The following is a 15,319-nucleotide window of genomic DNA, read 5'->3' as shown; positions in this document are numbered from 1 at the left end:
TCTGACCAGTTTAAACAGACCACAGCACCTCAGGGGCCCCTGACTTTGTCCAGGCCTATCCCTGGCTACAGGCTGCCATGGCAAGTTGATGTGCCCTTTGTGTGTTCCTATAGGACTTCTCCAGTCTTCTGGCCTCCATGGAGCTCCATCGCCACCTCTGATCTGTTTGGCACTAGAGCTCCAGCAGAACAGACCAGGTCTGTGACCACTGATACTAGCTGGAAAAGCTTCCTCTTGACAAGAAAGGAGCAGGAGAGGTAGGAGCAGCAGGTGTAAGCCTCAAAGTCAATGCTGCCACCAGATGCTCCCAGAAGCTCACCCAACAACTTCCACCTCCACTTCATTGTCTTGCTGGCTCAGGAGGCTAGCCATGTGTTGGTCTCAGGTGTGGCCATGATATTCTCCAACGATGGCGATTATTCACAAAGAAGAAAGGCCCCTGCATTTTGCTTATTGGCAACTAGCAGTCTCGACCATGGCCTAATTAAAATGATGATATTCTTCTGAACTAATGTAAGAAGAAAGCCTCCTCAACCCCTCTAGCTGCTAGGAGACAGGTTTGCTCTGTGGTGTGTAACATTCCCAGGATGCTGAATTTCAGCACACCTGGATCGCGTGTGGCCAGTTCTTCCTACTCACCAGATCTGTCCCACGTTGACCAGGGACATGTAGAGAACCCAGAGCACAGCCATGAGAACCATATTAGCACAGCCGGTGACTAGGATGAAAAATGAGATGCCCAACCCAAGCAGTGCAAGGGCATCCAGGTTCGAGTCCATGTGTGACCAGTCCAGCAGCCAAAGGATGGTCGGGGCATAGCTCACAGCGTCCCAGCTGACCCGCCCCTGGAAGTGCTGCTGCACGCTCTTCAGGTACGCTTTGCAGGGCAGCAGTCCTCTGTCTCCAATCAGCTGCTTGTTCTGATGGAAAGCCACCAAGAATGCCACAACTGGAAGAAAAAGGAGAGGATAAAATGTATGTGAGCAGGAACGCACCATCTGTGGACACCACTGGGTGCTTTTCCAACTCGAGGAGACTCGGCTGATAAGAAGACAAGGCAGAGTCTGAGCAATGACTTGGAATCAAAATATGGACTCAGGGGTTCTGAGTATTTCTCAAAATCTCGGAGGAAATATTATAAGATCCAACCTGGAGAAGTCACACATATATGTATGTATACCTCTACATGTTGTATCTACTTATACGCGCTGTATACACATATATAAGATAGACATACACACATATAAAATACATGCCTGGTTACATGTAAATGGTTAGCTAACTATCCCAGATTGCTCTCAGCATTCCCATTATAAATACATCCTGATAGCTCATGGGTCCAGTCTATAGTGCTATTCCCAGAACATGCTACAGGGTTTAAAGCTTATGATGGTGCTTACATGTGAGTTACAATTACCCTCCATTCAAACCACAAGTTTCTGAATTTGTTTCTAACAATTTCCACTTCTACAAGAGCATGTTCACATCCTCTGGACTTCAGGGTTTACGCAGATATGTTTGCACAAAGATGTTACGGGAAAGCACAAGCCACCAAGGGAGAGGCAAGTAAAAGGCAGCTTGAAGCAGTTCCATACAGACTGCTGGGCAGAAAGCACACTCACACTGAAGGAGACACGAGCTGCACTTTGTAAAAAGCTAAACAACACTATGGGTTTCCACAGTGAATAAAACTGCATCACAGGCAGGGCTGAGTTTGAGATGGAGAACATGGTTGTGGGTTAGGGTCACCGGTTTGTAATCATCATCTGTCCCTTCCAGAAAGTGAGCAACCCTGGTCCAAAGTAAGCAGTAATGATGAACTATGTGTTTACAGCATATGTTAAGCAAAATATATGAGAAAACAGCACAAAGGATAGAGGGAGATACTGGAAATACATTCTTAGAAGGACCTTACACTACATAGAAAGTGGTAGACTATTATGTGAAGGTAGACCCACATTGACTTAAAATGTATGTTGCAAGTCCTGTAGGAGAGCTAAAATCATTTTTAAAAATAAATCTAGGGAATAAATCAATACAGATACTAGAATAGAATCATAAAAAACTGCTTGTTTAACCGAAGAGAAGCCAGGAAAAGAGGGGAAAAAAGAACAGAAGGAACAAATAGAAAATAGCTAGCAAGGTGGTAGATTTTAATCCATCGTTTTAAATGGAAATGTTCTAAATGCACCAGTAAAGACAGAAATTGTCAGATTGAATAAAAAACAGGGCCCAAATCTATTCGGTTTACAAGGAATCCACTTTAAATATAAAGACATAAGTATGTTACAAGTAAAAGTACAGAAAAAATCATGCAAATGCTAATCAAAACAGCTGGATGACTATATCGATATCAGATAAGACAGATGTAAAAGGAAGGGACAATACAAGGGACAAAAAGGACATTGCCTAATGATGAAGGATGCATATAAACTGACCTAACCTAACACATACATACATACATATATATTCTCTACATATTAACCTAACCTGACACTCAGCTTGCCACGTAGCATAAAAAAGCAAGACACAACTATATGACATCTTTAGAGCACTCTACTCAACAGCAAAATACATATAATTTTCAAGTATATGTGGAACATTTACTAAGACGAAACCATAGTGTGAGTCATATATCAACATATAGAAGAACTGAAATCTGAAAAATGTTCCCTGACCATATAAAATTAAACTAGAAATCAGTAACGGGATATTATCTTGAAATATATCCAAATCTTTGCAGATTAAACCACATCCTTCTGAATAAACCATGGATTTTTTTACAGGCACAAGAGAAACTACAAAATATTTTTCACGGAATTAAGAGTTGAAAACACAACATACCAAAAATTGTGGGATGCCGGAATAGCCATGGCAATCTTGAGAAAGAAAAACGAAGTTGGAGGTATCACACTACCTGACATCAAACTATACTACAAGGCTACCATAATCGAAACAGCATGGTACTGGCATAAAAATAGACACATTATCAATGGAACAGAATAGAGAGCTCAGAAATAAATCCATGCCTATATACTCACTTAATATATGACCAAAGAGGTAAGAATATACAATGGGGTAAAGACAGTCTTCAACAAATGGTGTTGAGAAAATTAAATAGGTATATGCAAAGAAAAAAAAAAAGAAGAAGAAGAAACTGGACCATCTTCTTAGACCGTATACAAGAACAGACTCAATATGGATTAAAGACTTAAATGTAAAACCTGAAACCATAAAACTTTAAGAAGAAAACATAGGCAATAAACTCTGATATTTCTAATAGGAATTTCTTTTCAGACATAGCTCCTCGGGCAATGGAAAAGGGAAACAAAAGAAAAAATAAACAAATGGGACTATATCGAACTAAAAAGTTTTGTACAGCAAAGGAAACCCTCAACAAAACCAAAAGATAACTGACTGGGAAAAGATATTCGCTAACGATACATCTGACAAAGGGTTAATATTCAAAATCTATAAAGAACGTATACAACTCAACAAATAACAACAACAAAAAAACAAACAATCCAAGTAAATAATGGGCAGACCTGAACAGATGCTTCTCCAAAGAGGAAATACAGATGGCTAGCAGATATTATGAAAAGATGCTCAAGGTTGCTAATTATCAGAGAAATGCAAATTAAAACCACAATGAGATATCACCTCACACCTGTCAGAATGGCTGTCATTAATAAATCAAAAAACGGCAAGTGTTGGCAAGGATGCGGAGAAAAGGGAACCCTCGTATATTGTTGGTGGGATTGCAAATTGGTACAGCCTCTATGGAAAACAGTATGAAGGTTTCTCAAAAAATTTAAAAAGGATATACCTTTTGACCCAGGAATTGCTCTTCTGGGTATTTATCCAAAGAAAACCAAAACAATAATTCTTAAAGATCTATGCACTCCAATATTCATGCCAACACAATTTATAATAGCCAAGATACAGAAGCAACCTAAGTGCCCATCAACAGATGATTGGATAAAGAAATTACATTTCATATATGCAATGGAATATTACTCAGCCATTAAAAAAAAAAGTGAAATCCTACCATTTGCAACAACATGGATGAACCTAGAGGTTATTATGCTGAGTGAAATAAGTCAGATAGAGAAAGATAAATACCATATGATTTCATTTATATGCAATATCTAAGGAATAAAAAGAACAAACTAATCAAAAACAGACTCACAAATATAGTGGACAATTTGGTGACGGACAGAGGGGAGAGGGTTAGGGGGCTGGGAGAATGGGATGATGGGTTAAAGAAGTACAAATTAGCAGTTGATAGTTGGGTACGGGGATGGGGAGCACAGCAGAGGGAATGCAGTTAGCATTAATATGATGGCTAGGTGGAGGGCCAGGGGAGGGAGGGAGCAACTGGGGGGATTGTTTTATGAACAATATAGATGTCTAACCAATGTACTATATACTTGAAACAAATTTAAATAAATTGTAAAAAAAAATAAATTTTAATTAAAAAATAAAGAGGAAAGTAAAAAAAAATTGTGGGATGCTACTGAAAATTTACAGTAAAATGCTGGTCAGAAAAACAGGTCTTAAATCTAAACTTCTATTTTAAGAAATCAGAAAAAAAGAACAAATAACAAAACAAGCAGCAGGGAACTTTTTAAAATACAAGAGCAGAAATCAAAAAAATTGAGAACAAGAAAAAAATAGAGAAAAAGAAAAATCAGAAGTTAGTTCTTTGAAAATATCAATATAACTGACAGACCTCTAGCCAGACTAACCAAGAAAATGAGAGAAGACACAAATGTCAGGAATGAAAAAGGGAATGTTGTTACGATCCCGCAGACATTAAAAAGAGAATAAAGGAACACTACACTTTCTTTAAGATCATAAATTTGACAACTTGAAATAGACCAATTACTGCAAAGACAGAAACTACTAAAACTCATAAAAGAACAAATTAATATATTACAACCAATTGCATCTCAGAAATGCAAGGCTGGTTCAATAACCAAAACTCAATCAATGTAATTCACCAAACTAACACTAAATAAGAAAAACCATATGATAACATTAATTGACATGCAAAAAAGCGCATGACAAAGTTCAACATCCATTCATGATAAAAACTTTCAGCAAATTATGAATAGAATGGAACTTCATCAACCTATAAAGAGTAGCTATGGAAAGCCTACATCTAAGATCATACTTAAATATGAGCAACTAAATACTTTCCTCTAATAAACAAACAAACGAACAAACAAATAAATACTTTCCTCCTAAGATTTAGAACAAAGCAAGGATGTCTCTCTTTCTAATCCTATTCAACAGTATATAGAGAAGTCCTAGTTAGTGCAATGATGCAAGTAAAAGAAATAAAAGGCATATAAATTTAAAAAGAAGATATAAAACTGTCTTTATTAACAGATGACATGATCATCTATGTAGAAAATCCCAAAGACTCTATTAAAAAAAAAAAAATCCCTCAGAACTAATAAGTGAATTTATCAAGGTCACAGTACACAAAATTAATATATAAAAGTCAAATGTATTTCTGTATCAGCAATGTACAACTATAATCTGACTTTTTTTTAAAAAAAAATAGCAACCAAAAAAAAGTGCACAGATAAAATCTAACATTTTAATAGAATCTGTATGAGGAAAACTATAAAACATTGATGAAAGAAAATATAAGTAAATGGAGAGATACATTGTGTTCATGGATTGGACATCCTATTCATGGACTGGAAGAGTCAGTATTAAGATGTCAGTTCTCCCCTGTTTGACCTATAGATTCAATGCAATCTCAACCAAAATATCCAGCAAGCTTTTCTATAGATATTGACAAGCTGATTCTAAAACATAAATGGAAAAGCATAGGAACTAGAATAGCTAAAATAATTTTGATAAAGAACAAAGTTGGAGGACTCATATTAAGTAAGCAACATCAAGACTACAAAGTTACAGTAATACTGGTAAAGGACAGGAACATAAATCAATGAACAGAACAGAGAGCCCAGAAATAGACCTACACAAATACAGTCAACTGACTTCTGACAAAGGTTTAAAGAGAAGTAAATGGAGATAGGCTTTTCAACAGATGGTGCTGGAACAATTGAACATTTATATGCAAAAAGATGAACCTTGACACATATCACACACCTTACACAAAAATTTACCCCCAAAAGACCATGGACCGCAATGTAAAATATCAAAGTATAGAACTTTTGGAAGAAAATACAGAAGAAAAGCTATGTGACTTGGATCTGGCAATGAGTTTTTAGATAAAGCATGATCCATGAAAGAAAAAACTGAAAAATTATACTTTATCAAATGAAAAGACAAACCACAGATTGGGATAAAATATTTGCGAATCACATATCTGACAAAGAACTCGTATCCAGAATATTTAAAATACTGTTAAAACTTAACAATATGAAAACAAAAAATTTTTTAAATGGGCAGAAGATCTGAACAGACACTGAAGTCATCTGTTTCACACAGATACACAGATGTCAAATAAACACATGAAAAGATGCTCAATATCATTTGTTACTGGGGAAACGCCAATTAAAACCACAATGTATTATCACCACACACCTATCACAACAGCCAAAATCCAAAAAACTGAAAACACCAAATGCTCCAGAGGATTCAGAACAGGAACTCTCATTCATTGCTGGTGGGAATGCAAACTGATAGAGCCACTCTGGACAAATCTGGCAGTTTCTTGTAAAGTTAAACATAGATTTACCACATGACCCAGCAATTATACTCTTAGGTATTCACCCAAGTGAACTGAAAACACATTTACCAAAAAACCTGCATGCAAATGTTTATGGGAGCTTTGTTCATAATGGCTAAAACTGGAAAACAACATCAATGTCCCTCAGTGTGCAAAAGGATAAACAAACTGCAGTACATTCATACAATGAGATAATATTCAGAGAGAAAAATGCAGGAGCTGTTGATTCATACCACATCATGGACAGATCTTAAGTGCATTTTGCTAAGTAAAAGAATCCAGACCCAAGGCTACACACTGTAGGATTCTATTCATACAACATGCTGGAAACAGCGAAACCACAGGGACAGAACACAGGTCAGAGCATGCCAGGGGCTGGCGGGGGGAAGTCATGATTGTGTGCACAGGGGAATTTTGGGGGAACAGAACTGTTCTGTAGGGTACTGGGTGATGGATAACTATGCATTTGTCAAAACCCATAGAACTGTACATCACAAAAAATGAACCTTAATGTATACAAACTATCAAAACAACCTAGCCAGGAGGTCAGGGGATGCCAGGATGGAATGCAGACTGTGACAAATGAATTGAACTCTGCAAATGTATAACAGATCACACTGAACTGGAGGGTAAGGGAGGGCTGGCCTAAGTAATTTTGGAAAATGTTTTGAGTGAAAACTGTAAGGACAAAGACGAAAGGAACTGTATATAAACACTGGAATCTAGTTGGTTTTTCTCATGGAGGTAGGTGAACAAGTCTGAGACTGCGCTGCACATGCACTGGGGGTAAGCGAATAAACCAACAGTGGTGGGTGGTGGGGTAAGATTTCAGAAGCACAGAAGGAAGTAACAGATAAGCAAGAAGGGGAGGCCAGCACATACACATGCACTGACCTTCCGTTTACCTGAGCGTATATTTAGGATACTTGGAGAAGCGACCACACGTGTGTACAAACACATATGTAACCTAGCTCTGCCTGCTAAGAGGGTCTGGAAGCAACAACACCCCGTAGCAATAGGTACTCCCGGCACCCAGATGTGGGTTCCTAACACCACTCTCTGATAAAAGGAACCAGGGCTCCTGAAGAAATGGCTGGTTTCACGGCTGGGAAATATGAAAGGAGCCTGTAGCATCCTGTCACAGAAAGGAGGGACATGCTCAAAGAATAAAGTATGGAGGCCTGTCACAGGGACATAGGAGACAAGCAGGAAGACCCACTATTGACCAGAGCCAGACATTTGATACCATAATGAGTAATAATGTTGGACCACAACCCAAAGTGAAACTAAATGTGATGGTTGATAAATAAATGGGGAGAAGACACAAATCTTCCTAATAGAGGAATTCCACATAATACACAAAGATGCCCGCTCTGGGGGTGGCGCTGAGTTCTCCCTTCCCCTAGCACATTGGTTAGACTCAGTGACCAGCTCCTAGAGGACAGAAAATGGATGGGAAAAGTAGCAGCTGACAGAGGAGACACCAGCAGTCCCGGACATCATGAGTAAGGTTGGAGGGGGCCGCGCCTCTGCAGAGGGTCAGATGGGAGGGCAGCAGAGAGCTCCCCATAGCAGTGCCTGCCGTGTGTGCGAGTGCGCGTGCGCCTTTCCTGATTCAGACAGCTCCTGCACACACCAGAACCTGCCTGGGCTCTTCCACATGAGGACTTAATTAACAATAACTAAACAGCTGGATGTCCTTCCGCCCCCAAACCACAATTCACACTCCAATGCCATGGAAGAAAAACGAGATCTGTTCTCACCAATTAAATAGTTTAAAAAGTAATTCGAAGGCAAGAAGCATAGGCAACTTCCTACCTTACTTATCAGAAAAAAATAAAGATAGACAGGATTTAAATTTCAGAGAAAAAAAAAAAACTATTTCAATTTCTACTCCTGTTACAGAAATGGCCAAGTAGAAAGAATAAACAAAAATCTCAAAAAAAAAAAAAAAAAAAAAAAAAAACCACCAACAACAAAAAATCCATAGGATTTCAAAGCTAAACCAACCAACCTTAGAAAGGCTCATTTAACCCCAAAACCCCACTCTAAAGCCTCCCCCTGGGAAGGAAGGGGTCAAGGCATGGAGACTCTCTCAGCTGCTCACTGTAGGGTAGCCTAGGGTCTGATGTAGGAGTGGTAACCAGGTCACCTATTTATGCATTATCAAAGATGTCTACAAATATTCTTTTTAAAAAAATTAGTTCTCTCTCTTTTAAGACAAATCACTATAAAATTAAAAAAGAATCTGCCCTCAAATGTCATTTCTGGGTGGTTTTTATTGACAGTGGTTAAATTCTGGCCTTGGCACAATAGCCTCTGACACTTTCTCTTTAAAGGCTTGTGCTGCAAAAGCTCAGAGGTAGGGCAGTGGGGTTTGTTTTTTCAACAAACTGGAAGCATTTTACAGAGAAGCTTATAAAACCAAGCAGAGCGTTTCATTAGAATTCGAGTGGCCTGGAGGAGAGAACAAGAAGGAATGTCCCAGGAACTTTCAGAACCGCTGGAAGCTCAGAACACAGAACTAGTCAAGATTTCAAGGATTCTTTTGGTTCCATTTTCTCCTCAAAATTTCCAAAGAACAGCTGAGTTTAGCAATCATGGGTATGAATGGTTCTGCTCTGTTGCTTCAATCCTGCGCTCAGGTACCATCTCAGAGCCAGGCTGAGCTACAAGATCCAAGAAGTGATTTGTCATGACCAAGAGCATAACGAGCTACCATTTTTAAAAAGTACAACTGAGATTCACCTCAGAATACAGTACTCAAATAAGGAGTGTTAGTAACAAAACTCTCTACTACAGCAGTCCCCAACCTTTTTAGTAGCAGGGTCTGGTGTTCTTATGAGAATCTAATGCCTGATGGTCTGAAGTGGAGCTGAGGCTGTGATGCAGCTGGGCAGCAGCTGCAAATGCAAATGAAGTTTCGCTCACTCACCCGCCACTCACCTCCTGCTGTGTGGCCCAGGTCCTCAGAGGCCATGGACTGGTTCTAGTCCACGGCCCAGGGGTTGGGGACCCCTGATCTACTATATGTAATATAAGGAAAGAGGATAGAGTAATTGCACAAAACACACATGACAAGCATGGTATCGCACAATGCATCTAAACCATAACAAGGTTCTCTAAGCAAAACCAGGAATTAGAGTTGGGTTGAAACTAGCTTTGAGATACTTTCAAAGTTGGATTTTTAAAGAAATGTTATTGCAGAGAAACTGTGGTAACAATGTGAAACTGCTTAGGTGTCATAAGTCCTCTGTTGGCTCCAATGCTCACAGCTCCTTCTGGAGATCCCCACGGCACAGTCACCATTACTTAGATGGTCATGGAAGTCACAGAAGTGGGTTCCACATGTGGGCACAATGCCAGGTCCTGAAAGGAGCCCATCTTCTTCTCCGTCAGATCATCACTTAGCTTCATAAAGAGGCTTTTCAGGCTCCACCAAACAGGGAGGCTTACTGGGTCAGTGGTTTCCCAATGGGGTATATCTGGGTGTCCCATAAGGCCTCAAGTCAGCAGGCTTGATGGGGCCAGAGAATTTCATCCAGAATAGGCCAGGAATCTTGAGATTCGCTGAGGCCACTCAGAAGGAACAAGGAAGGGATCTCACATAGACCTGCCATTAAATAACAAGGACCCAGAGTGATGATGGGGAGGGGATAGCAAGGCAGCACAGCCTCTTAAGGCTTCCAGGGGAAAAAATAGGTCTCTGTGATACCGTCATATAAGAAATATTTATTTGGTCCTCATCCATGTTCCTGGCACAGAGCTCCTAAAACTCTAGGATTTCCTGCATGACGGGGTAAGAGGAGCACCTGTTCTTATTAACAAGCCCCTCTCAATCTTACCTGAGTTAAACTAATGAGGTAACTCTTAGAGGATAGGGACTACTAGCCAGAGGAACCCACCTTGTAACTAGGGGGTTGGCACTTTCAGCCCTGCCCCTGATCTCCTTGGAGGGGAAGAGCCTGGAGACTGAGCTGTTGGCCGATGACAGATGACTTAATCATTCAGCCTGCATAACGGAATATCCATAAAAACCTTAATGAGGGGGTTCGGACAGCTTCTGGATTGAACATGTGGAAGTGCTAAGAAGGTTGCACTTCCAGAGAGGGCATGGAAGCTCTGCGCCTTTCCCACACCTTCCCTGTGCGTCTCTTCCATCTGCAGTTCCTGAGTTGTATCCTTTACAATAGACCCGTAAACATAAGAAAAGTGTTTCCCTGAGTTCTGTGAGCCCTTCTAGTAAATTATAGAACCTAAAGTGGGGGGTTGCAGGACCCTGATTTATAGCTTGCTTGTCAGGACAGGTGACGACTTGGACTTATGATTGGGGTCTGAAGTTGGGGTGATCTTGTGGGACTTAGCCCTCAGCCTGTGAGGTCTGTGCTAATGCCAGGCAGTTAGTATCAGAATTGTTCATTGTGAGAAAACCCCACACATTTGGTGTCAGAAGTGTGTCCGTAGAAGAAAGAATTTCCACTTAGTAACTTGTATAAGAGCATAAGTCAGATTGCTTGAAGAATTCTCAACACAAAGTTCTAAGGAAAATTGCTTTGATAGTTTGAGAATTGTAGACCCAGGCAATTCAATAATTTCCACACATGCAAAAAACAACATGGAAAGTTCACCTTCTCTATACTCTTTCTTGAAAAGTTGTTTGGGGATACATTCCAGCAAAAAGAGAGAATAACCCTAAAAATAAAAAGACATGAGATCTAAGGAATTATGAATACAACTAGAGAGAGAGAACCAGGGGACCTTGTGGGTGTGCAGTCTGTGAAATGAGTATCTACACACAGGGGCTGAGGGTGACTAGGGGGGAAGGAAGTAGAAGGGAACACAGAAAAGTATCCCACAGAGACACAAAGCAATGATAAAGATTGTCTGCAAAGTCAAGATTTTAGGAAGCAGGAAATACCCCTGGAAGACAGAGACAGAGGTATAAATGAAACACCGTACCTGGGCTGCAAGGAGCTCACAGGTGAATAGACAAGTACGTTAACAACACCAAGAATTCTACTAAATGTGCAGAGAGTGAAAGAAGCATAGGACAAGGATCCATTTTTCAGCCTTGTGATGGAGTTTAGCAGTTCACAAAAGCAACTATAAAATTCAGCATCAAGTGAAATGTGTGGAAAGCCCCTACAGCGCTGTGGACAGTCCCTGGGACTTAAGGGACTCAAAAATGGCTCATGGTCCAGTGAGACCCAACCCTCTAGAAAGAGATCAGTGCAGGATGACTGCCTACTTGCCCCCCACCATCTCAGCCAGAGAACCTCATCCCTGGAAAATTGGAGACTGGTTCCTCTATACTGTTGAAAAACACTGATTCTACCCCCAAATATACTTGCAAGGTAGGAAAAAAAAAAAAAAAGTGTCTGCCAAAACAAATCACTCTGTGCTCAGCACCAGGCTTAAAATATCTGACTGACCCAGTGGCTCAAAACTGTTTTCTTCTCAGTTGAACAGAGAATCCCCATGGAGATCAAAGGCAGCCAGCCCACTCATTTGAAAGCCATGAGCCAGGTTTTATAAAGCTGTGCTCTGCAAACGAAGCCACTGGGGTTTTCCCCCAGTTATAGGCTCCCTTTTTAAAGGTCTATTAAAAGTCTCACAGATTAACTTTGTCTTGATTTCATCTTTTGCTAAGTGACATTTCAAACGTTTAGAATGACTTTAATCCTGTGGAAGATAAAGCAATACTGTAAGAACCATTTTTTATGTAACTTAAAAGAGAGAAAGCTGAGCTGAAAGCCTAAATTGGCAATCCTGCAACAGAATCCCTCCAGAAAGTCTTGCAGTGACGACTGAGTGTCCACTGTGCACCAGGAGATGGCCTGAGTTATCCCAGGAAACAGGATGCTCAGCCTTATCCTCAGTGTTTGTGGAACGCCACTATCCAAAGAGCTGTAATTCTGTGTTCTTCCATGTGAGAGGGCAGAGATTTAGAGATGAAGCTGAGCCATTCAGTGCCTACGGCACATAATCACTGTCAGGGACCAGCAACCTCTGGAACCCTCTAGAAGTTGGCTGCTACTCACCCAAGCCATCTCAGCTTAGGTCTGTTCCCCATTCCTACTGGTCTTCCCTCACTTCCAGGTTTGTTTGAGACTCTGAGTTTGGTTTTATAGTCATGACTGTAGGTTGGGCTTATAAAGTGTGTTCTTGTGTGTCCACTATTGCTCCTGCGCTCTGGACGTTTGTATCCTTCTGGGTGTAGGTATTGGGATGGGGGAGGTAGCCTCTGCACTGGCTGCCAGGACAAGCATGGACTGACTTCTCTTGGGTTCCGCAGGCTGGTGGGTAAGCCCTGCCTGCATCAGTGCGGGCTGAGCAGTTCTCAGCCTGGTCAGCTGTAGTTCTCAGCGAACCCCGCAAATAAGGCGCAGGGGCTGCAGGCGGGTTAGGAGGCGCACCGAGTGGACACACTACTGCGGTTAGGTGGCAGTTAGGTGGCTCCGGGGCCCTGGGCAGGGATGCTGCTCAGGGCGCTGAATGTCCACGTCTCCGCTGCCCCTAGCCCGCATCGGACTAATGAAGTGGGGTTTCTGCAGCGCGGCCCCAGCACAGCCGAGGTCCTGCGAGGGGGTCCTGCATCCCCTCCCTCAGTCTGTGGGCCTGCCTCGGATGGCAGTCGACGGCCGGCCGGCGGCCGGGACTGGGAGAGTTGACGTGGGATCAGGGGACCAAGTGCTAAGTATCTGCGAGAACTTTCACCCCACCCAGAGCTCACCCAGACCTCGGACCTGGGGTGGGAGGAGAGGCGCGGAGGGGAGCGTATGGCATGGGGTTCCACAGTCTACTAGCCGGAGGGGCTGCCTGGGGGCTAGGCGACGCAGGGTCACAGGCGGGGTTCGCGGGCGCGCGCGGAGGGGCAACACCAATGGGGGCTCGGACCCTGCAGACTCACAGTAAACGAAAGCGAGGGCTCTCAGGAGCACGATCCTGGTCAGCCAGAAGGTGCCCGCACGAAGATGGGCCGGGCAGCCCGCGGGATTACGCTCGGGCTGGGGCGGAGACCCATGCCCCGGGCTCCAATCCCTCGCCTTCCGCCTCCTCACTTGCTCCACAGGCACCGCCATTGCCGGGCAGTCAGGGCGCATGCGCGGGGAGGGCGGCGCGCCAGGACGCCCCACCCACACCGAGAAAACACGCCCTTTTCGTCTGTTCCCGCCCATACCTGGGGGATACGCCCACTTGCGGGGAAGCGCTCCTCAAGCCTGAGCGCCCGTGCGCCCCCAGCAGGTTAAGCAGGGCACTGCAGCAGTGAGGGCAAAGAGGTGGATACCTGGGATGATTATAAGCATCACTCCACCTGGAAGGGGTTGACCCACTCCATTCGTTCATTCATCTATCCCTTCATCATTCATTCATTGACTCACTCATTCATCAGCCTAGGTTGCAGAGGCTCCCTGGTGCACTCCCCCACCTAGGCGCCTGTGCTCATGGACCCCCATTCTAGGGACCAGGTAGAAGGCACTCCAGAAGTAGAAATCCAGTGGGAAGGAGACTTGGAAAGGTTATGTCTAGCTAGTATCAGAGTGGGCCTGATTAGTGTTCAGGGCAGCTGGGCTGTGGGCAGCAGAAGGCTCTGGTAGGTCCTGTATTTCCTCTGTTGCTCCTGTAATGTGTGAAGCTACAGTCTTGCAGAGGAAAGGCCAGAGCAGTGGCTCAATCCAGGGCTCCTGGCTATCACTGCCTGCATGGAGTGTGTGGCCAGGTGCCTCACAGATGTCTGCTCCCTGACTTCTCATCTCTGCTGTGTAGGGAGGATGCTGGGATGATAGTCACACAGCTAATGTGGAACAGAACAGGCCTTGAAATTCAGTCAGATCCTCCAGCTCAGGTCAGCAAAGCCCTTGTTGGACAGGCAGAGTTCCTATGGGCTCTCAAGAGGACCACCAGCCACGGTGGAAAGAGGTGCATTGAGGACTCAAAGGAAGACAGAACTTTTTGACCAATGACCCCAGCAGAATCCCAGTGAGGACATCAGCAATTCTACATTCTAAGAATAGAGCAGTCCAAACAACTGCTCAGGAGAGGTGGCTCCAAGAGGGTGGAATCACAGGTGTTCCTTAGAGGAAAGAAAGGGTGTGACGGACAGAGGCCTAGGGGTCATTGTTAAACTGTGGGACACTGGGAAGCAAATCATTGAGGTAGGTATGAATTTTTCTTATTCATTTGTCAGAGCTCTTTACATATTAAAGATCCTATGCGTGTGCGTGTGTGTGTGTGTGTGTGTGTGTATTGCAAATGTTTGTCCTGGTTTTTTGTTTTTAAATCTTGTTCCTAGTGTTTTGACATATAAATTATCAATACTTGTGCAGTGAAATGATCAGTCTTTCTTGCTTAATTGTATATTCACTACCTGTAGAGTGAGCTCCATGAGGGCAGGGACTGGTTCTGGACATAGGATCCCCTAAATCTAGGCCAGACCAGCAATTTCTGGAACCCTCCCACCATTGTTGCCTCTCCCCTCCACTGCTGTTGGAATAATAGCATGTATTTGCTTCTTACAATGTTAATTTGTTTTTAAGTTTCCTTTTCTTTCCCATTAAAAACCCTTCCTTTGGAGCCCAACTCTGAAGTGGAGCCTGTAAAAGATGT

General features: G+C 42.7%; 1 protein-coding gene across 1 annotated transcript in view; it reads right to left on the bottom strand.

Moving 5' to 3' along the window:
- Positions 1-13,815, bottom strand: part of LMF1 (lipase maturation factor 1) — a 98,762-nt gene extending 84,947 nt beyond the window's left edge. The window contains exons 1-2 of the mRNA XM_016136657.2: positions 13,623-13,815; positions 640-949 (exon numbers count right to left, since the gene is read on the bottom strand). Coding sequence (XP_015992143.2) covers positions 640-949; positions 13,623-13,815 — 503 coding nt within the window. The remainder of the gene's footprint in view (positions 1-639; positions 950-13,622) is intronic.
- Positions 13,816-15,319: the final 1,504 nt, after the last annotated feature.

This window comes from Rousettus aegyptiacus, unplaced genomic scaffold (genome assembly GCF_014176215.1).
Source record: "Rousettus aegyptiacus isolate mRouAeg1 unplaced genomic scaffold, mRouAeg1.p scaffold_m13_p_8, whole genome shotgun sequence".
In the NCBI taxonomy this organism is placed as follows: domain Eukaryota; kingdom Metazoa; phylum Chordata; class Mammalia; order Chiroptera; family Pteropodidae; genus Rousettus; species Rousettus aegyptiacus.
Note: the sequence above shows the minus strand (reverse complement) of the source record. Positions and strands in the feature narration are given on the sequence as shown.